The sequence below is a fragment of the Pholcus phalangioides genome, unplaced genomic scaffold (genome assembly GCF_987345545.1).
Source record: "Pholcus phalangioides strain wild (caught in Gottingen) unplaced genomic scaffold, Ppha-v1.0 ptg000024l_1, whole genome shotgun sequence".
NCBI classification, from domain to species: Eukaryota; Metazoa; Arthropoda; class Arachnida; order Araneae; family Pholcidae; genus Pholcus; species Pholcus phalangioides.
The window spans coordinates 18,910,154-18,935,826 of record NW_028301616.1 but is presented as its reverse complement, the minus strand read 5'-3'; the positions used below and the strand labels follow the sequence as shown (position 1 = coordinate 18,935,826).

Here is a 25,673-nt window from a genome sequence, read left to right as displayed (position 1 = left end):
ATACTCACACGGCGACTTATCGCCAACAATTTCAGTAAAGTAAATGATATATAAATACCCCCTCGTATCCATATTTCTGATTGCAGGCCCCAGGGTATAGCAGATGCTGAATTCTGCGAGAACTACCTGAAGCCCGAACTGAGTAGGATGATCTCTGAGAATATTCCCAAGCTGCAGGACAACAGCCTCGCCAGGAATATCTTCCGGGACAGGATCATGGAATGCATTCGATTCGCCAAACAGGTAGCACCGAACTTCTAATACTAATTAATTCATAGCGAGTGAAGACATTCTGAAATGTGCATTAATGAAACAGCATTTTGTCATTATTGTGCAGAACGAGCAAGTCTACCTGACCATTCTGAACGTCCATCAGCACAGCTGTAACCTCGAGAACATAAGCAACGTCCTTCTTCAGTCGCTGTTCAAATGTAAGTTTTCTTCTCGTTCCATTATACAGGGTGCCTACCAAATTATTGGAGTGGTTTTGTAATTTATTTCAGGATTCCCAGCAACCTGGAAAATCAGGGAAATGAAAAATATTCGGGAAAATATAAAATAATTTGGCAAAAAAAGGTCAAGGAAGAATTCTGTGAAGGGAAGGAAACCGGAATTCGAAAAAATATTGGGAAAGATTTTGAATGATGTTTCAGGAGTTTTGGTCAGGGAAATTTTTGATTTTTGGCTAGGGAAGTTTTTGAGTTTTAGTCTGAGGAATTTTTGAGTTATTAGCAGGGAAATTTTTGAGTTATTAGCAAGGAAATTTTTGAGTTATTAGCAGGGAAATTTTTGAGTTATTAGCACGGAAATTTTTGAGTTATTAGCAGGGAAATTTTTGATTTCTGGCTAGGGAAATTTTTGATTTCTGGCTAGGGAAGTTTTTGATTTTTAGTCTGGGGAATTTTTGAGTTATTAGCAGGGAAATTTTTGAGTTATTAGCAGGGAAATTTTTGAGTTATTAGCAGGGAAATTTTTGAGTTATTGGCAGGGAAATTTTTGAGTTTTCTCAAGGAAATTTTCAACTTTTGGTCAGAAAAGTTTTCAAGTCTTTGCTATGGAAGTTTTTGAATTTTATCAGAGAAGTTTCTGATTTCTACTCGAGTTTTGGTCGAGGAAATTTTTTAGTTACTGTCTAGGAAGTTCTGTCACACAAAAAATTTCTGCCACGGAAGCATTGAGTTTTGCTCAGGGAAATTTTAGGGTTTTGGTAAGGGAAGTTTTTGAGCTTTATCTGGGAAATTTCTGAGTTTTTGGGATTTTGTGCCATAATCCCCATCACTCTTTCTGATTTTGTGCCGCACCCCCATTTCTCTTTCTGAGTTTCTGACACCTTGACTTTTCTGAATTTCTTTTCCTTTTCGGCGCGTGTAATATTGCTCCATCCTATTTCAACCATGATGTTAGTCAAAATCCTGAAGAGAAGGGAACTCCAAAGGGGGTGGGCAGCAATTTGTTTCCTGTTTTTTCTGAAAAAGGAAGTCAGGGAAGACATTTGTTTTTGTGGTTTCCACTATCTGTCACCCACCCAATCAGTCCACTTAGTATTGAGATATTAAATTGCTCCAATCATTTGCAGACACCCAATATAACTCCATTGAATCTGTCAGTTATGTTAATCAAAGATTATTAATTTAATGACAATCAAAAAGGAATATATATCAGTGTGAAATGAATCAAATGCAATCGACATTTCAGCTCAGAAAACGGACAATACCAATTGGCACGTCCAGATGCAAAAAGATTTGTATCTGACATTGGATTGGAACAGCCCACACGTTGCGACGGCAGAAGTTTTCCTCAAAGATCCCACGAGCAAATTCAAGGTACGTTTGTTCGATCGGTGCATGAACATATTACCCGATAGATACATATTTTCTGAACACGTAGGGATTTCCGACCTATTTTTTTCCCCCGTTTGCGACACCCTTAAGACCAGGGGTGAATATGCAGTTTTGCCGCCTGCGGGCTATGCATGTTCCAGACTCTGCCACGAAGCTGGGCTGGAAGAGATCTCGGCAACGGGATAAATCCAGTGGCAAAGTTCTGGCGTTCATTCATTGCGGGCTATGCAAATTTTGCCACCCCCTTCCATTCCGATCTGTTTTTTCTTGACCCCACTCATTCCTCAAATTTTCCCTCCTAAGATACAAAAAGGCCAGTCCGTTTAACCCTCGCCCTCGTAAATTCGCTTGTCTGTAAATCGATCTTTTAGGCAGTCACATGCTTGTACACTTTCTAGGTCACTAATTTGCTCACTCCTTTGCTCACACGCTGTATAGATCACTATTTCGGTCATTCACATGCTTGCACACTATTTTTATTTACTCACGTGCTTGCACACTATTTTTATTTACTCACGTGCTTGCACACTATTTTTATTTACTCACGTGCTTGCACACTATTTTTATTTACTTACGTGCTTGCACACTGTTTTGGTCATTCAATTGCTTGCACACGCTTTAGATAAGAGCTCTTCATCTCTTTCCGAATTGCGAGCCCTGTTTATGCCCATTATAAAATAAAGAACACCCATACAGCAAGTTTGACATAAGTATGTTTGAAATCTTCATTATTCGTATACTTGAGTGCAATTTTTACAGAGTGTTTAGTTGGGATGTTGATCAAAAACTCGCGAGCATGAAATTGGACACGTGCATCGAGCACTGCTGGTGCTTCAGGGCGCACCAAAGTGCTCATAAGCAACAGGTTGAAGATGTCTCCAACTAGATCACTCTTTCGGCCGTTCCCGACCTGGTCCCTCACTCTTTAGGTAACTCCTTCGGACATTCACATGCTTGCAAACTCTCTAGATCACTTACTCACCTAGTCCATCGCTCTCTAGGCAGAGGCGGATTTTTCTGTTATATCGCCTGAGAGCAATACAAATTTTTCTGCCTTTCGCCCGTTCCACTAATTGGTTTCTCCTCTTGGCTATAACCCGCTAGGCGCCCACCCCCCACCACCTCTGCAAATACGCCTCTGTTCGGGATCAATCCCAGAATTTCAAACTCTATCTTACGGTATTCCACGATTTTATAACGATATTTTACTGTTCCCCCCCCCCCTAAAATTTGAGGCCCGGGGGCTCCACTCATAGTTGCGGCCCTGCTCAAGTGTAGGTGTATGATTTGTTGTTGTGCTCATTTCAGATAGAAAGAGACGTTTTCGAAGAAGCCCTGCTCCGCAATCAACGTGAAAGTTTTGTGGATCTCTTCCTGAACCAGGGTTTCCAGGTCCATAAGTTTCTGACCCCGAAACGGTTGATATCGTTGTTCAAGAAAATACAGAACCACGAATTCTTCAAATCCGTCTGCTGGGAAGGAGCACTCGGACATGGACCGGTAAGCAGAACATCTTGTCTATATAGAATTATTCATTGACTGATACACTGTGCTTCCAAAAGTCCGTGTCTTTCTTTTGGCATTTTCTCAAATGTTTAGAAAAATACTTCGCGAATCGTTCTGTAATTTCAGTCATATATACCCTATATTGGTACTCATCATTTCCAGTGAAAATTTAATCATGAGTGCATTTATACAGGACAAACAAAAATTTAAATAAGAGAAAAAAGTTTTTGACCAACCCTGTACCAAAAAAAGCTTCAAATGACTTGCAACTTTGAAAAAGCTATTGTACTATCTTTGTGCAATGCGTCTGTGCATTCTCGTCACAATAGAATGCATATTTTCACGAAAATATACAATTTATACAGGGTGTCCCTGAACGCATGGACCAAACTTTAAGGGAAGGTAAGACACACATATAGAAGCATTTCTTGTATAGCGATGCGGGGTCGGAAATGAAAAGTGTTGGCGGGAAAAACTCTGATGAGGACCTCATTGTGCAAAACTTTCAGTCGCTGCTGCAACTGTTAGTGAAACACCTGGCACATCTTCGAAAGGGTACGCCAGTCACTTGCTAGACGCTGCCAGGTGTGTATTTTACCTGCCCTTAAAATTTGGCCCGTGAATTCAAGGACACCCTGTATTTTCGTTATTATATAGAAAAAATTTAATGTTTCCTGTAAAAATTCCAATTTTCATCGCATGATTTTTGGTCATAACATGCTGCCGAATTTTCAACCAATTTTTACGAAATTTACAGAAAGCATGACGGTATACATGAGACATGCTGTATAGAAATTTAAAATGTGACAAATATCATTATTCAATTTTCTGTTATTTGATTACTTCGAGAATAAGAAACGAATTATGCGAATGAGTTAAGACGTGTGTCTGATCCTACGTCAGAGAAGTGTTTTAGCATAAACATGTGTGTATGATGCCAAAATAAACAAACTGAAGTGAAAAAAATGAAATAACAGCCAATAAAATCGTAGGATGTGGAAAATCCCTTATCATTAAAACTTACTTTCGAAATTACAGTTTACAATATCGTGCATATCTTTCCGAGTTTTCACGATATTCAACTCTGGAAGTTTTATACATATCTGGCAATAAAATTATGAAAAATAAAGTTTATATTTCTTGCGCATGCGCAGTTAATAATCATTTACTGAAAGTGCATCTCATTGAATAAGAACTTTTCGCAGTTTGTGTGAATTCCTACACAGTATGTCTCGTGTATAGTGTCATGTTTTCTGTAAATTTCGTAACAATTTGTTGAAAACTGGGCATGTGTTATAAGCAAAAAAGCATACGATAAAAATTGCCACTTTTATAAGAAACATTTACACAGGGTATTCTGTTAATGGACCGACAAACTCAGAATGTTGTTAGTAGGCATCAAGAGGAATAAAAATCGCAATGGAACGTGGTGTCGCGAAACCACGTTGAGAGGATGAAAATCGCCAAAAACACATGCAGGTTTCGACGTCACGCTGGAACGACAAAAAGTACAATGATAAATACTACGAAAAGATTAATTGGATTAATTATTACAAGAGTTGTTGGAAGTGACAGCCGCTGACGTCATTTCACACTCTACAACGACGTAAAAACGATTCCCGGACGCGCTTCAAGATACCAGGTATGCTTTTGATGTCTGCCGCAGCGACGACAATACGCGTTATGAGATCCTCTGGCGTGATCCTACCCTAGCGCATGCGTTTCGCAACGCTGCTTACGTCAGATATGGTAAGCGATGGTAAGCGAACCCACGAACGTATTCAGCGATCAACTGACATCCGCCTTTTATCTCCTCTGGACTCAGAGCCTGCATGCGTTTTTTCGCGCTTTTACCCTCTCAACGTGGTTTGCGACACCATATTCCACCGCAATTTTTGTTCCTCTTGATGCCTGCTAACAACCCTCTGAGTTTGTCGGTCCATTAACAGAACACTCTGTATATTCGTGAATACACGTACTATTCCCACAAAAATGCACAGAAATATCGCACAAAGTACAATATTTTGTTAATGTTGCAAGTAATTTTCAACTTTTCTGATACAGTTGATCGAAAACTCTTTTTAATTATTTAATTTTTTGTCGGTCCCCTAAATGCACTCGTGACCAAATTTCCACTGGAAATGATGCGTACCAATATAGGGTACATATGACCGAAATTTCAGAACGATTCGCCTGGTAATGTTCTATAAATTTGGGAAAAATGTCTAAACTTCAAAAAAGAGTTTTGGAAACATAGTGTATAATAAGATACGTTTACCACTAAGATTACTGACCTCGATTATTAATATCGATTATTACAGATGACAAGACTGAACAAGGATTTCATAGAGAGGAGCCTGAACCCTCTGATAGAGAAGACGACTAGCATGTCGAACTTCGTTTCGACCCAAGAGCTCTCTCTGAACAGTATGGGAATGTATCTCACGGATCCTTCGAGCGCAGAAAGGAGAGCCAAAACTCTGCTCATGTTCTGGGCCGTGTTCAATAACAGGATCCCCCTGGCGAAGATCCTGTGGAAGCATGCCGACCAGCCCGTCCATTTGGCGTTGGTGCTGTCGATGATCATCGAGAAACTCATGCCATACGTACGAGAAACGACGCTCAGTTTGGAGATGGAAAACAACAGCCGGTGAGGACTGGGCGTGACTAAAAATTAATACTTCACAATTTGAATTACAGTAAAAATTACAATTTGAATTACTCGCTACGACGATTCCCGATATAACGACAAGTCCCTGTAGAACAAGGGTGTATGATATGATACCTCCTCCAAACCAGATCAGGGCTCACTTTCTCAAGCAAGAAATATATAGTATGTGGTCAAAAAAAGACCTGGCCCATTTCGGAAAATATGACATGATACCGCGGTACATGTACCGCACCGGTGTAAATTTTATGCTCCAAAATGCCGGTTACTATGTTATTATTAGAGAACGGATTCCAAAAAAGGGGCGAAATATGCTCTAAAAATATGCAAATATGCACATAGAGATGCCAAAATACCCACTTAAAATGCCAAATATGCATTATAAACCCCCAAAATATGCACTACAAAATCCTGAAACAGTTAAAAATTCCAAAATTCGTATCAAAAATGAAAACAGGCGTTAAACAATCGCCATCCAAAAAAAGCATGTTTTCAAAATGAATATTTTACATTTCTTAGTGCATATTCATTTACAAAAAAAAAACCCCATATATATATATATATATATATATATATAACCTTATTAAAAAAGTTACCTGAACTTCAAAGTATTTTTACATTCTTTTTAATTCACCTGCACAGAACTGTTGTTTCTCTGCAGAATTTTGATATCTGTGGGGAGTGACACACAAATAACGTGCCACCTTATTCAATACTAGCCGTTGTTACCCGCGGCCTCGCTCGCGTGGATTTGATAATTTGAAAATTACTCAGCGATGATTCCCCTCATATAACATTTGAACGCTTCGTGACCATCTTGGGAACTGAATTTTAATGTAAAATATGTATTTAATGTAAAAATGAAGATATGATGATAAAAATGAATCCTCTGTAAATATCGCCAAATTGGCAACACACTTAGCGAAGTTTGGTGACAGCTCCGTTGATTTGGCGACGTCATAGCGCCAAGAGACTAGACCGGATAGTCGCGAGCCCAATAATCGAGGTTCTACAGTATTTTGTAAACTTATTCACCATTAAAAAATGGTGGCTTTCTCAGTTGTTTTTAATCCATAACCAATAAACGAGAGAGAGAGAGAGTGAAAACAGAATTTTATCAGCAAAAATATGACTTCTAGAAAATATTGAAAATAACTATACAGTACAGCAGTGTTCGCCAATATACTCCCTCTAGATGGCTGACTCACGCATTAAAATTCGATTTTACTTCTCCAAATTTCATTTAAAGAGTGAATATACTCCTTCAGAGATTTTAGGTTTTTCTTTAAGAAAAAAATGTCCCTCTTCTTACAAAACTACCCCCTCAAAATTTTAGAGATGAGTGAAATTATCTTCAAAATTATTTTATATCGGATAATTGCAGTACAGTATTATGTAGCATGCAAGAAACATCATTGACCTGGAGCTTCTGCTGTCACCTATTATTTAAAAAAACTTATACTTTTCCGATTATAATTCGTGACGGTTTATGATTGATGTAGTGCAAAAAATATATATATATGGTGTGTGTGATATTACTAAGTATTTTATAAGCAATAATATTAGTTTAATTATCAAGTTTGCTTTGAAATTTTAACAGTTGTTATTTGTGTATTGTCAAATATTGTTAGTAGGCCTTGGCTTTTGAAATTTATAATGGAAATATATATATATGTACAACAAACAACAACTGTTAAAATTTCGAAGAAAATTTAATAATCAAACTAATATGTTTCTGAAATATTTAGTAACATCGCACCATTTTTCTTTTTGTGCGGCACGTCAACCAGTCACCAATTATAATTGAAAAATTACAATAGTTGTATTATTTATATAATAGATGGCAGCAGAAGCACCGCTTCAATGATGTTTCTTACATGTTGCATAATACTGTAGTCGGTGTTATCCGATAAAATAGTTTTGAAGAGTAATTTCACTTCTCTCTAAAATTTTGAGGGGTAGATTTCGTAAAAAAAAAAAAAAAAAAGAGAAATAACTGTATCGAAAGAAAACCTAAAATTCGAGGGAGTATTTTTACTCTTTAAATGAAATTTCGAGGAGTAAACTCGAAATTCGATACGTATTGGTGAACTCTGATACATGGTGTTTATAAGTAGAGTTCCCGCGTACTCTGAGTAGTTTTTCTCAAAAAGGCTTGTATTTCGGATGCTGTATTTGGGAATATTACTACCGAATATATCGAAACTTTCAGGATACCTTAATGAGACCACTGGAGAGAAATTGATGCAATAAAAAATAGTTCAATTTTCGACCACCAGGAAAAAAAGTGGCGCTTTTTTTATTGCATTTTCTGTTTTTCCTCATGGTCTATATAGCATATATACACCGAGTTTCGATGGTCTACAAGAACGGGCACTATATAGGTTTGAGTAGTATCAGTACACTGACGGCGTTACATATGCTTCAGCAGTGTCAGTATATTGACGGGAGCGCTACATAGGTCTCAGCGCACTGAGACAGACGCAACACGGGTGTGAGCAATGTCAGTATACTGAAACTACTCCTTTACGGAGCCCGTTCTGGTGGGCGGATTCCGTCGGAACTTGGTATATGGACCCATGCGAAAAAGCAAAATGCATTAAAAAGCGTCACTTTTTCACTCACCTGGTGGTCGAAAAATGAACTATTTTTATTGCATAAATCTCTCTTGCCCCATAAAAATTTGGTTATCGAAAATTGCCTATTCGGATGAGTAGACTACGGGAACGTCAAGCTTTAACACCCTGTATTTTGTACCCCTCCCCCGTTTATTTCTTAGCGACTTCGCCGACATTGCAACATCCATGCTCGACGTATGTTACCAGGATGCGCCGAGCAGAGCGTTCAACGTGCTCAACGAAGAGAACCCGGAATGGGGCACAGCAGTCGATATCGCTGCCCAAGCTCATAACAGGCGGTTCCTCTCGCACATTTGTTGCCAGAAGTGGCTCACCAACGAGTTCTACGGAAAGATACGCGTCCGGGAGTTACGGTGGGGTTTGTTCACCATCCCAACCTACATGAAAGTATGTATTAATTCTCCACGATTTTGTGCCAATTTCATTTCAAATAGACAATCTAACTTTACACACACACGTTGTTCCTTCTGGACAAAATCAGCTCATGGCGTTTGCATGCCCTCTTGTTTTATTTCCTAGATACTGATGTGTGCTTTCCTGGTGTTTCCGATGTACGCCTGGATAGTTTTCCAAACTGCCGAATACGACCTTACCGAAGAAAAAGAAGCAATTGTTAAGTATAAAAGGAATAGAACAAAAGTTATTCCTGAAATTTGAAGTCCGTAACGTAGTGAACATGGCTGGGAATAGTAGTTAGGCTAGCATCCACAGAGATCGAAATAGATTTTCCAGTTTTGCTTACATGCCTTTTAATTAGTAGGTTCAAATCGCGAGGCCCGTCAATCTAAAGACTATTACGAAGGTTTTTAACAGCTGGCTGATGCGAAGATATATTTGGGAAAGAGAGAAAATTCAACTGTGCCTTTTTTTTGCGGGGGAATCGAACCCACGTCCTTTCACTTTCCGGGTGAACGCCCTAGATCAGTGGTGCGCAAACCGTGGGGTCACGTCAATGAACCTAGTGGAGTCGCGAGAGATTCTCCAAAATAGAAATTTCCGAATTAAGAAGTTCATTTTTATTTAAAAATATGTCAAAACTAAAGAGTGCCTTTATTCAACTGGAGCTAATTACCATGTATCAGATATTGTAATTTCATCGAATTCTACTAGTGCAATAATGAATATAACGGCTCCGTCATGCCAGAATCACGAATGTGCAATGTCCTTGGGGGAAAAAAAGAACGTGGTAAATGACGTTTGAATATGTTTACTCTTCCCGTGTTACTCCATGCAAGTTATTTTCCTAAAATGTTGCCCGCCAAATAGCGGGCATCAGTTGCTGAAGCACCCTGCTGAAGGACCGGTTTGAGGGTGGCGGAGGTCTCGTTTGGGGAGGTATCATGCTTGGTACCCGTACATCTGATGTATCATGCTTGGTACCCGTACATCAGATGTACGGATACCAAGCATGATACCTCCCCAAACGAGACCTCCGCCACCCTCAAACCGGTCCCTTTCGATGATGTTGGAGGGGTTATTGCCAGATGTTGTATGCGTCCAGAGAATCGCTAATAAGACAATCTGCTTTCATCCGTAAATAGTGCTCGACCTCAATTTTTCAGCCTCGTCCTTAATTTTTGCACACCAGTGTAAATTCCACCCAAAGTTATTGTCCCGCTTGAACAGTGTTTGGTGCAGCATAACCTTGATGGTCGTTTTGCACCAATAAAAAAAAACAAACCCCAATCCAATCCAAAGGTGCATATGCACCCTCGAAGGGTTGATATCGCAGCAAATCCGTCAGGAAAATATATGATGCAGTGTTTGTTTTTGGTGGAGTCTCTCTACCACGTAACACTCTCTACCGCCTTTGCTATTGCGATTCGACCTCCTCCAAACCATATCATGACCCACCGCTCTATCTCAATAAAGAGATTTTGGCAGGTGGTCGAAGACCTGGGCCGTGCTGGGAAATGTGCGTGTATGTGCTGTGAACCTTTTTCTGTGTAATGCTTGTTGTAGTGCTGCTATCTGCCATCAATTTTTCAAACTATGAGTGAAGGTCATTGAAAATATGTACCAATTTTCCAGACCCAGAAACCGAAGACGAGAAAGACGACACGGCTCTCATTCAGAATGGACTGAATCCGAATCTCGGGTATATTGCCCCCTATAATTATTTATTAATCATCATATTCTATTACCGTTTGCTTGTCATGTCTGCAGATGGTGTTTTTACGGGGTCGCAAATCTGTTTTCGCAGGGTAAGCGAGAAAAAAGTGGATGAGCAAGAGGAACAAGAGAAGAAAGACGAGCCCTGGATAAAGACTGAATACTTGAAGAATTACGTGGTCGCTCATCCTCCACTATGGAAGATGGTCTACCTGGTCTGGAGCGCGCCTATTACCAAGTTCTGGACCTTCCAGGTTCGATTCTTTGTTTAAATGACTTACATTTGGCTTCAGTATGGCATTATCATCAACAGCTGTGGCGGGATGTCAAAAAACATCTTGGGAAAGGCAGGGCCGTCTTTAGAGTATCATGGGCTCCCGGGCCAAGTGATTTTTCTGAGACACTACCTGGCAAATTCTCGAAAATTTCAAGTGGTTCTCGTTTTTGTGAGGCCTCCATTCTCTTGAGGCCCCCGGGTGGGTCCATGCGTTAAGACTGCACTGGGGGAAAGGAGGGGCACCAAAATCGTACAAAAGAAGAACCCAGGCCCTGTTGCATACCGGGAAAGCATTTTACTATCTACACCACTGGAGAAACGACCCTGCTTTCCTTATTTCGAGTCCCAGTGAAGACAAGATGGCTTTTCTTTCCGAGTTCAGCTCAGCGTAATATCCAGAAAATGTCTGTTTCCTTGATAATCATTTGGGTTCAGTAGTTGCCAAAGTCATTTTTTGTAAATTGTGAAAATTCAATAATATTTATATTCCAATTCGAGATAGGATTGATCAGGGGGTACAGACGCAACGTTCTGAGTTCGCGAGCCATATGATGCGCGGCAGTTCTGAAGCTCGCGGACCAGAAATTTGTATCTCTAGGGTGAAGTGTAATATAACCGGCATTTTTTACTGAACATTCCCCTAATTTTTAGTCGTCGGAAATTTCTCATAAAATGCCTCGTTCGTTCCCTCATTTTCAACGACACTTGAATTTTTGAATCAAGAATTGAGATTATTTTCATGACGGCCTTTGAGAATTTTTTTTCATTGCAAGTGGCAACTTAATTTGCTTTCGACGATTTTTTTGGATGTAATTTTGCAACTTAACTTGCTTACGACAATTTTTTGGCAGCACTGAGCAATTTTACTTGCCTTTGGCAATTGTTTTGGCTGTAATTGATAACATTACTTGCTTTTGACAATTTGTTGGCTGTAATTGATAACATTACTTGCTTTTGACAATTTGTTGGCTGTAATTGTCGACTCAACTTGCTTTGGACAATTTTTCTGGCTGTATTTGGCAACATTACTGTCTTTTAACAATTTTTTTCGATGTCAACTCAACTTGCTTTGTACAATTTTTTGACTGGGATTGGCAATTTAATTGCTTTCGACAATTGTTATGGTCAGCATAGGTTTTTATCGTGGATTGATATCTCCCCAACGGAACATCTTTCGCGTGCCGGATTGGACCTCTCTTGAACGTACTATTCTTCATACGTAGTGACCATATCACTCGCATTTCACGGTACACTTTTTTTTTTAAATTATAATTAGCACTTTCGAAAATATTTATTTTACAGTTTTTATCAAATTTATTTGAATTTCGCAATTTAATGGCACTAAATTGTTGTCAAATCCATTTGTAAATTAAAAATTTTTGAAAAATACATTATTGTCATGCCAGTTTGTGTGTACCTTGTCGAGGCTAAAATTTATTTCCTATGATGTAGGTGTTTTATATAGCATTCTTGGCACTATTCAGCATCGCAGTCATGTGGCCATCCTGTGGGCATCGTATCATAGACATTCTCGTATGCACGTGGATGTCGCTAATAGCCTTGGAATCGATCCATCCTGCAATGAAAATGAGAAAAGTAAGTCATCGCAGAAATTCCAAGATACGTGTCTTTTACGAACAAACAGTTTCGTGTTCCCAGGAGTTTTCTATACACAGGGTGCTTGCTCTCTACCAAAAAAATCAAGAGGAATGATATAGTGCATATCAAGACAAACAATTTTCCTAATGGAACCCTCCCCCCGGGGCTGGACAAATCTAAAAATATTTATATGCCCGGTCGGACATGCAACATAAAGTTATGTGTGTATTCCCCGTCCCCATGTTCTCCACGGCTACTCCCCCTCCCCCATATATATGTAGCGACCCTTCTTCAACTGTTTATTATCATTCTTTTTTATTATTATTATTTATGTCAGTGTGGCAACATGTGTATTTTTATGTAGTCAAAGCCGACTATCATTGTTGTTTACATTCGGCATATCCTTACGTCTGCCACACGCTCCCGCTGTTGAGTTTGTAATAGTTATATAAATTGTAAATAAAACATGTAAATAATTAACAATCGCTATATTCAACTAAATGTGAAGAGCCTACTGAACAACGTCGCGCCCCCAACAGCGTAACAGTGGTGACCTGTTTTTTTGAACATGTGAGATGCAAGTTGCTGTTTCCCTTTCCCGACCACGTTGTTTGTGCTACGACCGTGAACTTGCGTTTTTGGCTACCGGCGTTTTACGGTTTCCGATGAAAACAGATGCTGTAATCTCACCTTCTGAAGATGTTGTCAAGCATACGGTAGGCTCTTTTTGAACTTTTCTTGATTTGTGTGTCGCAAACGCCACGATGTCAAAGACTCAACCCGAATCGATGGAAATCAACCCAGTCGCGGTAAAAATGCCTCCGTTCTGGCGAAATCGCCCGGAATTATGGTTCAAACAGATCGAATCGCAATTTTTGCTCTCCAAAATTAGCGCTGACTCGACGAAATTTAACTATGTAGTTACTAGTTTAGATCAGCAGGAACTCTCGGCCATTTCGGATATCTTAATGAATCCACCGACTCAAAATAGCTATGATGCCCTGAAAGAGCGGTTGATATCCCAGTATGCCGATTCCGAATCTTCTAAGTTAAAGGCTCTTTTGCAAGGCCTAGTTTTGGGTGACAAGCGCCCGTCACGTTTGCTATTGGAGATGCGCGATTTAGCTGGCAAGCATTTTGATGATAAAATTTTGAAAACCTTGTGGTTACAACAATTGCCAGTAGCTGTTCAGCAGATATTAGCCGTAAGCACTGACGACTTGCCGAAGCTTGCGGAAATGGCAGATGGCATATTGGACGTTACCAATCCCACGGATGTCAGTTCAGTCCAGCCGTGTCCAATCGATACCAGATTAGATTAGATCTGCACTCGCCTGTCTAGATTAGAAACTAAACCTCATGGTCAGCGTTTTCATTATCGTTCGCGATCTAGGTCTCGCCAATCTCTCTCAGCGGGACAAACATCTCAAATATGCTGGTACCACAGGAAATTCAGAGAAAAAGCGCACAAGTGCACAGCGCCCTGCTCTTACAAGCACTCAAAAAACGAGTAGAGCATTCGTTGGGGGCGCACAGCGAAAATGCTAATATTGCAAGTCGTCTATTTGTGTATGATCGTAAAAACGGATTGCACTTCCTTGTTGATACTGGAGCATCAGTATCTGTGTTACCCGCTGAAAAATCTGAATTGTCAACTAAAACCAATTCCTTTCAATTAACTGCTGCTAATGGCACTCAAATTCCTACATTTGGTACTAAGATGCTGAACTTGGACTTTGGTCTGCATAAGAATTTCGTTTGGAAATTTGTTGTGGCCTCAATCAATAAGCCAATCCTAGGCGCTGATTTTCTTAGTCGATACAGCTTTTTGGTTGACATGAACAAATGTCGATTAGTTTCACACGATTCAAAAATGTCCATATCCGGATCCAAGGCAGAAGTACCTTCCACTGGTGTGACATTTGCTATGCATGATACTACTGATTATCATAAGCTGTTATCCAAATTTCCCGAACTGACTAAGATAAATTTCTCGACCAAGTCCGTTAAACATAACGTTACTCATTTTATCGAGACGACAGGCCCACCTGTTTTTGCCAAGGCCAGACGTTTGGCGCAAGACAAGCTTACTATCGCTAAACGCGAATTCGCTTACATGGAAAGTCAAGGTTGGTGTCGGCCCTCCAAAAGCAATTGGGCCAGCCCTTTGCATATGGTTGCGAAAGCAGATGGAGGATGGCGTTGTTGCGGGGATTATCGCATGTTAAATGCCAGGACGAAACCCGACCGCTACCCAATTCCACACGTGCATGACTTTGCTAATATTCTCGCTGGAAAAACAATATTTAGTACCCTTGACTTGGTTAAAGCCTACTACCAGATTCCTGTACAGCCAGCACACATTGAGAAGACGGCAGTCATCACTCCATTCGGACTGTACGAGTTTCTTTACATGCCTTTCGGTTTGTGCAATGCCGGTCAAACACTGCAAAGGTTCATGAACTCTGTACTTCAAGAATTTGACTTTTGTTTTCCTTACTTGGATGATGTACTCATCGCTTCGACGTCTCCAGAGGAACATCTCGTTCACTTACGATGCATTTTCGAGAAATTCTCCGAATTCGGAATTGTCTTGAATATTGATAAGTGCATTTTCGGAAAATCTGAAGTAGCATTTTTAGGACATACTGTGAGTGAGCACGGTATCAAACCATTGGAAAAGAAAGTTGAAGCTATCCTGAACTATCCACAACCGAAGACCATTCAAGAGCTGCGCCGATTTCTCGGAATGCTTAATTTTTACAGACGCTTCATTCCAAACGCCGCGGAAAAGCAAATTTTGCTCAACGCGTACCTTAAAGATAGCAAAAGGCACGATAAACGTCTCATTCAATGGACTGAAGAATCCAAAATTGCCTTTGAAAATTGCAAGACTGATTTGGCTAATATAACCCTTTTGTCATATCCACAGCAAAATTCTGCGTTGGCACTGATGGTCGATGGATCCGACTATGCGATTGGAGGTGCCCTACAACAACGAGTTGGAAATAACTGGCAACCCATCGCATTTTTCTCTCGTAAATTGTCAAAATCTGAACAGAACTACAGTACTTTCGACAGAGAACTATTAGCCATATACGCTGCTATAAAGCATTTTTTATACCTATTAGAAGGACGGCACTTTATAATTTTTAGTGACCATAAACCATTGTCCTATGCCTTCAGTCACATCAGTAAGAACAACTCAGCCAGGCAGATAAGGTATCTGGACTTTATATCGCAATACTCCACCGGTATTCGTCATATATCTGGTGTTGAAAATGTTGTTGCTGACGCTTTTTCCCGTATCAGTTCGATCGAATTTCCTTCTCCTCTCGATTATAAGGAAATTGCCAAAGCTCAAAGGGAAGATGAAGAGTTGGAACAACTTCGCACTTCTACTAGCTTAGAGTTCAAACCCATGCTGATCAACAGCGAAATTGAAATTTTATGCGACGTTTCAACTGGAAAGGTTAGACCTTACATTCCTGAACCATTCAGACTTCAAGCATTCAGCACTGTCCACAACTTGAATCATCCTGGTAAACGAGCTACTGAAAACTTGCTCTGCAGTCGTTTCGTTTGGAAAGAGATGAAGAAAGACTGCGCAGAATGGTGCAAGACTTGTCTTTCATGCCAAAAATCTAAAATCATCAAACACACCAAAGCGCCACTTGGAAAATTCCCGTTGTGTGATAAACGTTTTGGACATGTACACATAGATATTGTGGGACCACTCCCACCATCCCGTGGATTCCGGTACTGCCTAACAATAGTGGATCGTTTCACTCGATGGCCGGAAGTTATTCCCATGGAGGACATGACAGCAGAAACTGTTGCAAGATGTTTCTTTTCAGGTTGGATCAGCCGTTTCGGTACCCCTGAAACCATCATCAGTGATCAAGGTCGACAGTTTGAAAGTTCCTTGTTTCGAGCCCTTGCTACAATTCTTGGTATTAAAAGAATTCGTACCACACCATATCATCCGGCCGCAAATGGTTGTGTTGAACGTTTTCATCGTGACCTGAAGACAGCGTTACGCTGCCTCGAAACTGACCACTGGACCAACATGCTTCCTAGCGTTCTTCTGGGTATCCGCTCGTGTGTAAAGGAGGACATCGGAGCTTCATCAGCAGAACTCGTCTATGGGACGCCACTTCGCTTACCTGGGGAGTTTTTCCAGCTCTCCAACGATGTTCCGCCCGATGAATTTGTGGAAACACTCCGCAACACTATGTCGCAAATTCGTCCAGTTCCTACAACCACACATGGCTCGCACAAAATCTTCTGGCATCCAGCTCTAGATGATTGTTCTCACGTTTTTGTGCGATGTGACGCAGTTAAGCCCACTTTGCGGCCGCCTTATGATGGCCCTTACGCAGTCATCAGCAGAGGTGATAGACATTTCACATTGCAGTTCCCGGATCGTGTCACTACTATAAGTGTTGACAGACTGAAACCTGCCTTCTTAATGAAGCCAAAGGACATAATTTCGATCCCACGGAAGACTGTACCCTCAGGCCAAAAAGAAATGGAACTGCGTTCCGGAAAGAAAGTGCGTTTCAACTTATAATTCGTCGAGAGCCTATGATCCTCTCGACTGGGAGGGGGTCATGTAGCGACCCTTCTTCAACTGTTTATTATCATTCTTTTTTATTATTATTATTTATGTCAGTGTGGCAACATGTGTATTTTTATGTAGTCAAAGCCGACTATCATTGTTGTTTACATTCGGCATATCCTTACGTCTGCCACACGCTCCCGCTGTTGAGTTTGTAATAGTTATATAAATTGTAAATAAAACATGTAAATAATTAACAATCGCTATATTCAACTAAATGTGAAGAGCCTACTGAACAACGTCGCGCCCCCAACAGCGTAACATATATATAATATACATTTACCTTTCTCAGAACTAATCCTTCTATCATACAGTGTGATTCAGAAAAGATGGGAAGACCTTTAAGACCTTTTACCTTTAAGACCTTAAGACCTTACCTTTAAGACCTTAAGACCTTTTAAGAGGTGATAGTGCACACCAATACGAGCAGTTGTCATCAAAGAATGTGTGGTCTGACATGAAACGCAAAAGCGCGTTTCGAAACGGCCGCTCCGCAAACGTTTTTCAATTGCGGAGACTTTTAATTCGCGGAGACAAAATGGACTTTTAATTGCTTTCTGAGTTAATTCTTCGGCAATACTTTCTTTCCCCCAAAAAAAAGTAGGGAAATTTTCTTAAAAATTCGGAAGATATTTACATTTTTTCGAGAGTCTTGGCAGCTATTGTATTTGGTGTATGTGTGGAAAGTATTTTTTCCCGCTAAGCATTGAACTCCTATATATATGGGTTACTTTTTTACTACTCCTTTTTTCCCCTTTGGTGTCAACTGGCTCGATTGGCCAGTGTTAAGATACTCTTCGTCCGTATGAAGGTTGCCGGGTTCGAATCCAGCCAAGATTTAAATCTAAAAAGGGCCATCTGGGGATGGGGGATGGAGCAAGGCAAACAATCATTGCAAGGGAACCCAGAGTCGCAAATTACTTTTTTTTGTTCAGTGCATGTTAACAGGCAATTTGAGCCACTACTTTCCCACACATATATCGTTATACGGAAATTTTCAACCAGTGGAGTTGGGTGGGAAATGAAGGCGCCATCCAGGGGCGTAGCCAGAAATTTCATTCGTGGGGGGACCACTTTCATTTCGGGGGGGGGACCAAAGTGACAGAACAATGGATTTGGCCTTTTTTTCCCCTTTTTTCGGTCATTTTCTCACATTTCGGGGGGGGGGGAACCAGACCCCCAAGTCCCCCCCTTCCCTCGCTACGCCCTTGGCGCCATCTATCGGTGGTCGCCCCAGACTGGAAGGTAAAGAACTTGCTTCTGATGTTCCTTTGGATGGATTCGAACCCGTGGACCGTGATGAAAGAGGCTTTGACCTCGAGCCCGGCGCTACGGTAAACTTTTAAATTCCGTTCCGTTGTTTGCCTTGACGTGTACTATATCACCTATTTCGGTGATAAAGTTCTAGGACACAGTAAACTCTTCCAGATTTGTAAACCTGATTTTTCCCATATTTTCAGAAAAAGAAGTCCTCCATATTCTTCTGGAAGATAGTCGAGACGATCATCATGACGGGTTGCGTCATCCTCTACATTTTAGGCCGTCTGGTCCAAGTCAGTTTCATCGATTCATATTCAGCCCGCGTCATACTGTGCCTGGAACTGCTGTATTTTTACTACAGGGTGATCGCGATATTTCTGCCAATATCTAGGACCCTGGGACCTCTCTTGTACAGAGTCAAACTGATGGTATATATATATATATAAAGCTATAATCTTCTTCAAAACTTTTCACGAGATAGTTGTTTGTCTCATTCAAAGCTCACCTCAAACGCAAATCTTGATTGATTTCTTAAACAGGTTCTTGTAGATTTCGTAAATTTCATGAGGATGACGATCCTCGTCATCATCAGCGGAGGGATCGTCATACACGCTGTAATGTATCCGGATTACCCCTTCGATAAAGAGCTGTTCAGGAGAACATTCCACAAAGCGTGGTTCTCCCTCTTCTTGACGCCTATAAGTGACCTTGATGGTGAGCTCTAATTTTTTGCTCTAATCATTTCGTTGTTGTTGTTGCTGCTGCTTGCTTTTTAGGTGAGTAATGATAAATCGATTTTATTAATTTTTTTCCAACGGTGATGTTTTTTCTTCGCAGAAGAGGAGCAGTGCCCAAAACCGCTCAGCAGCGAGATGATAGAGGAAAATGTTGAATTTTGTAGAGCGGGGGAATGTGAGTACTAGAATGATTCATGATTATTATAAACGGTGTCCCATAAACTCGTGAATAGTTTAAAAGTTCATAAAAATTAAAGGAATTGGTACATTTGAACGTGGTTTATGAAAAAGTTTATCATTTTTGTCGCAACCACGATCATTTTCTGCACGCGAGGTCTAATTAGACCGGTACCTGCAATTAATTGCCGATTCCGAATGGCAGCGTTGGACATTTTTGCCTTTTTATACACAAAGAGCGGTTGGTGAGCTAACCCCCCTGGTGTGGGGACCCCCCTGTAGTGGCAATCTTTATGTGCAGTCATGCTTTCGCCGTTCATGTCGTATCTCCGCGTCAGGAAATTTTGTAGCGAGGACGAATCGGGTATCGAACTCGTGACACCTCCAAACATTCTTTAGTACTGGAGGCGAGTATCTTATCTCTACTGTGCCCAGTTATTCTCAAAATGGGGTATTTTTTTTTAACTTCTAAAAAAAGTTCAAATTTCTGTTGATAGAGGGTGCTGCACGAAAGCAAATCACAGAATTTTAGACCTGAACGTTCCCTCAATCTGAGTCAGAAACGTTCGAAAAGCCTCAGCTGGTGATTCGTGGGGTTGAGGGGTATAGCATCTTCATTAATAACGCTTCGTCGTCGTCCCCTAATGTGGACATCACAATGAAAACGTAATGCAATCGTCAATAACAGGAAAATTCAGAAATCATTCGCGTTAATCATATACCTTGTATTTTCTAGGACTCTGATCTCTGGTATTTACAGTGATTTGCATACGTGCAGCTCCCTCTTTTCGACAAAAATGTGAACTATTTTTTTTCAGTGGAAACCCCCCCCCCCCCCCTCCTTTTTCAGAATTCAACGCGGACGGCATTCAAATATGCCAATCACTTCAATTTTTACGAATTTTTAAACTACATGAATTTTTTTATGGGGCATCATAATTTATGGGACACCCTGTGAATAGTGATTGTTGCCACTCATTAATCCCATCAATAATGATTTCTTTTGTCTTTTTTCCTCCAGTTGACGACTGGAAATGTCCAAACGTTGGCTTTTGGGCTTATGTCTTCAATATACAATATTTTGTGTTGCTGAAACTTATTCTCCTGACTCTTCTTTATGCCTTATTCAGGTATGTTTGATAAGCCAATGATATGGATCACGAAGTATTCTCAATCAATGTATACTCATAAATTACTCGTCCTAACCATAAGGCCATGCGATTTTTTTTTTGTCAATCAGACGCCGAGCTAGCAATCCTACTTAGGGCTATGTTGATACAATTGTCTACCTTTGGTTTCCCGGTGGTGCTGTAGTCATTATTGTAATTGTGCCACGATCCTCATCACTACGCCTCATCCCTGGGGAGGGGGGGGGTCCCCACCCATCCTTCCTTCCATTTAACATTCTTCCAGGGGGTTCCTATTAGTATCGGCCTGTAAAAAAAAGACATACTGATTAATTTTTCAATTGTATATAACAGATTCAAGAAATTGCGGGTTTCGGATATATGTATATATTGTTACTAAATTGTGTTTTACTTGCAAAATATCTGTCAAGGTCACAGACAAAGATCTGAAACAACATTCAGTTGTGAGGTTATGCGTTTCTAATCCCTTGCACTCCATAAACATGAGCAGTGCCGTTTTTACGGGGGGTGGGGGGGGGGCTCAGCGGGCTATAGCCCAGGGTGTCAAGTTCAGAGGGGGAGGGTGGCAAATTTGAGGAATGAGGGGCCAAGAAAATTAGTAGAACGGGAGAAGGGCACCGAAATTTGTATAACCCTCAATAAATCCACCTCTGCCCATACGGCAAGGGACTAGGTCAGTCAGTGATCAAAAGAGTGACCTAGAGAGTTTGCAAGCACGTGAGTGAGCAAAACAATTACTTGGAGCGTGAGTGACCAAATGGGCGACTTTAGAGACACGGGTATGCTTGCAGGAGTGAAGAGAGAGAAAGGCCAAGTGGATTATGGCACAGGTTGGCGAATTCGACGTCAAGAAAATTAGACTAGTATGGTAGAAGGGTGGCAAAATTTGTATATATAGCCCACAGGCGGCAAAACCATAAATCCGCCTCTGAGGATGAGCTAGAATGCAATACCATTAAAACTATTTCAAGTGTATTTCAAAGTTTGCTATGGTTAAGGTACAACAGATCGTCAGTTTCCTTTGGTTTTTTTCCTTCAGTGCTACAGCAACCAAACTTTCAGCGGAGAGTGACGCCATCTGGAAATTCCAAAGATATCAACTGGTCATAGACTTTACGAATCGCCTCAGGCTTCCAGCACCGCTCAACATTATCAGTTACGTGATGATAGCCTTTCAGTGCATTGTCTGGATACTGAAGAGCCTCTGCTGTTTCTGTTGCAACAAGGTTCGATTAAAACATTTGTGAAATTTCAGCGCTATTTTAGGAGACCGATGCGGCTTAGAAAGCACTCGTATGATAACATTACTGTGAATGCAATTTACAATAGTGTTTAGAGCGCAGCAATAAAAAATTCTAGTTAGTCTTCCCGAGAATCTCAGACTACATACTTTAATACTATCTATTGCAGGGAATCGTGATTAATACTTGTATTCGATATTTTTCCAGTGTCAAAAAGAGGTTCACCCCATGAAAGACGAGTCGCCACCTCTGGTGAAAGATTACTCCTATTGGAAAGAACTCGCTCAAGAATACAGCAACAGGGAACAACTCAAAGTCAATGAGATAGATCTCTTGGAAAAACAGATCAACATGTGAGACACGCTTCATTCCGTTCAATTTCAGTCATGAACAAGTAGAGTTTAACATTTTCCCCCAAACAGTTGGAATCGGGATGTCCCAGAACTTCACAGCTAAACTGAGAAGAGTGGTGGTGCACACGTCAAGGCAAAACAGTTTTTCGCAATGGAACCCGGAGTCGCAAATGGTCAGAGAATATTAAGTTTGAACTCCAGGCACCAAAATTTTTTTCTAAAGCAACCCTAGAAGTGAAACCCAAGAAAAAAGATGTTTTCCCTCAAACACATAATATTTTTTGGAGAGGAAAACGGACAGTATCTTTTCCTCAGCGTTAAAATTGCTTTTGATTTGTGGTGATCATATGGCCCGTATTTTCCGTCCCTTCTTTTTTGGCCATCTCTACTATTTTTTTATATATGTTCCACGGTTAAACGAGGCATTCTTTGCTGAAATCAATCTTAATTTTTCATTAAAATTATTTCCTTAACTTATAAATTACATTATGACAATCTGGATCATAAATTTTAATACTCATCTCATATCTGTCACATTTGAAACTTTTTTCCATGAATTAAATTTCAATCCCCGGCGCTTTACAGTAGCGCTTCATTTCCCGCCTTTTGGCGATTTTTCAGTGATTACAGTCATGATCGGTGGTTTGTCTTCCCTTTGGCATCATTTTTGGTGACAATTTCTTGAAGGAAGAAATTCCTTTCACACAAAGTATAAAATTTCCCTCTCGCTCTTCGTGGTTTGAGCAAGGTTGTCATATTTTGGTGACTTCTGAAGTGTGCTAATGCACGTATCCCTCGGGTAAGAGGGTTGCGACCCTGGGTTCCAGTGTCTTGACGTGTGTTATCCCCTCCCCCCTACCTCATTTCAGCGATAGGGCTCTAGGAAACCATGAACACCAGGGCCGAACAAACCTATTGCCCGACATGACCAGGGCATGTATTTTTTTTCGACCGCATGCCCGACGCGGATTTGGCGGCAACGAGTGGCCGTGGGCTCTCAGATACTGCAACTGGGCTCATAGGCTGGAATCTTTGGTAGGCTCCCATTCCAGGGTTTTTTACGGGCCTTTTCTCACATTCCTCGGTTAATTTGAACTCTTGAGCAAATTTAACTCTCTCCGTTAAAATAATAATAGGATTTCCGTCTTAGGCTGGTGTGGTCAGAGGTCCAGGATTTCGACCAATAAATGCACTGTCCAGAAAAATGATTTCGGGCCTGCTGTTTGTTCTGGTTTTTTTCTCCTCCGATCAAAAATTCGATAAAATCAAAAATTGTTTTTTGAGACAAAAAATTAGAGATGGTAGGGGCGAATAATGGGGGGGGGGGGGGGGAGGGTACGTTTTTCCGTTCCTATTAAGACTCCCCAGAATGGAAATACGCATAAATGTTGTTTGAACGCTGGGTCCTGCTGTCACCTATTGGATAAAAACAAAACTATCTGTTATAATTTTTGAAATAGAATGGTTGCTGGTTTCAAACATATATGCAGCATGGAAATAAACAATATGTGATATGACACTATAATTCTTATGTTTACTGCAGGGATAGCATTTAGGGCAAACTTAGAAATCTGGTGACCGATTTCGGTGCTTAGAATTTATACCAGTATGCAGCATAAAAGTTTAAAAAAAATTATAATTTCAAACTACATGTTATTCATTTCCATGTTTCACACTGGTTCAAAACCAATAATCATTGTATTTAAGCAATTATAACAGACAGTTTTGGTTATATCCAATAGGTGGCAGCAGGGGAGTTAAGGCCTGACTTAAAGGATTGTGTAAGTTCTGAGTAAGAAATATGTAACTATGATATGTAAAGTATATGAATGTTCCTATAATGAATAGGGACTTTGGAGATTTTCACCAGGGGACAGCACTTAAAGTTACGATTTCATGGGGGGGCAGAAATGGCTTCCAGGGCAAAGTGTCTCCAAAAAAGTGTGATTTATTACATGAAATTTAGCGATAAAATTCTGGGAAAAAATTGTATGTGAAGATGAATATACCCTGCATCGTCTTAGCTGAAGAGATTTGAACGAAATGAAATATTTTTTTATAAAAAATTGAAAATTTGGGAAAAAAAATATAAAGATTTGCTGAAATTTATGTTTTTAATGTGTTTTTTTTAGCATTAAAAATGCAAAACATCACGAAAAATTCAAAAAAATGAATGCTCGGATCTGAAAGGGATAATGTCCTCTGAAAAAATTTTTTCCAAGATGTCCCGATTTCTCAATCGCATGATCTGGCCAGCCTTATTCTAGGCCAGCGCCTGCTGAAGTCCATTCCCGTAATTAGTCACCACCCATTTATATTTAGTCACCACAATCCGTCTGAATTTTCGTATTTCTTTTTTTCTCAAAATTTTGATTTTAAAATACAAAAAAAATCTACGTCACTCGTTATTTTTAGGGAAATAAATCAATTTTTTTTTAAATTTTCTCAAGTAAGTACATCCAGCGATGATACTGTATTTTCTGGGCATGTGAAAAATTAATTGAAGAATCTATTTTTTGAAGTTACATGCTCGATAAATTTTGTTAAGCCTTGGAACACACTCTATATAAAGTTCTTAAACCGATATATAGTCAACATTTTAGGATTATAATGCATGTATTGTTTGCTCAATTCAGTGTTGAAAACCTGATCGAGGATTTCAACTACCAGAAGCACATGATACATCAACTCAAAGCTTCCGTGAGGGACCTGGAGAGGCTGACGAACTACTCTCATGTGCACCTGGAAAACATCAGGAACCTCACCATGAGAGAGTCTCCAGGTACTTTTTTTTTCATTAACATGAATGCAAGTTGCGATGCAGTCAGACCTCGGAATGACATCTATCTATATCAGTGATTCCCAATGTGGGCATTAACGCCCCCTTGGAGGCGATGGAAAGTTCCAGGGGGCGGTAGAAGCTACGGGTATAACATAGGATCCTGTGGGTTAGATTGCGTTGGGGAAGATGGGAGAGAAAAATTTCTGAAGAAGGGGGCGATAGGACCATTGGCGTACGCAGGGGGCCCCAAGCCGAGATTATAGTGTTATTTAACAGGAAAAAAAGTTACCCCCCCCCCCCGAGAAGAAAAAAAAATTGACCCTCCCCCCTTGAGGAAATTCTGCGTACGCCTATGGATGAGACAAAAGAGATTGGGAAACTATGGGGTCTATATTAATGTCCGTTTTTAGAGGCCAGCATAATAAGGCTTACCCGTTGGTAGTCACTCCACTTATGAAGTCATATATATTCGGTTCTCAGAAGTGACGTTATGCCGAAGTCAGACTGTATATTCCAGAGGTGCACAATCTTTTATGTCAACGCTACAGATCAGGGGCGTAGCCAGAAATTTCGTTCCGGGAGGCGGACCAAAGTGATAGAACAATAGATTTGGACATCTTTTTTCGGTCATTTTCTCACATTTCGGAGTCCCCAAGTCGTCGTCGTCCCCCAATAGTGGGTTTTTTAATATAAAATGTAGGAGGTTGGGAAA

At 40.4% G+C, this 25,673-nt stretch overlaps 1 protein-coding gene across 1 annotated transcript in view; it reads left to right on the top strand.

The window, feature by feature from the left end:
• The window catches only part of LOC149068902 (transient receptor potential cation channel subfamily M member-like 2), a 57,888-nt gene that overhangs the window by 10,014 nt on the left and 22,201 nt on the right, over nt 1-25,673 (top strand). Inside the window, exons 7-23 of the mRNA XM_089251275.1 lie at nt 87-243; nt 338-431; nt 1,696-1,823; nt 3,150-3,341; nt 5,669-5,997; nt 8,795-9,041; nt 9,174-9,267; nt 10,686-10,752; nt 10,858-11,020; nt 12,496-12,639; nt 18,724-18,951; nt 19,063-19,237; nt 19,361-19,435; nt 20,459-20,567; nt 21,625-21,811; nt 22,034-22,179; nt 24,816-24,961. Of these exons, the coding sequence (XP_089107401.1) occupies nt 87-243; nt 338-431; nt 1,696-1,823; nt 3,150-3,341; nt 5,669-5,997; nt 8,795-9,041; nt 9,174-9,267; nt 10,686-10,752; nt 10,858-11,020; nt 12,496-12,639; nt 18,724-18,951; nt 19,063-19,237; nt 19,361-19,435; nt 20,459-20,567; nt 21,625-21,811; nt 22,034-22,179; nt 24,816-24,961 (2,681 nt within the window). The remainder of the gene's footprint in view (nt 1-86; nt 244-337; nt 432-1,695; nt 1,824-3,149; nt 3,342-5,668; nt 5,998-8,794; nt 9,042-9,173; nt 9,268-10,685; nt 10,753-10,857; nt 11,021-12,495; nt 12,640-18,723; nt 18,952-19,062; nt 19,238-19,360; nt 19,436-20,458; nt 20,568-21,624; nt 21,812-22,033; nt 22,180-24,815; nt 24,962-25,673) is intronic.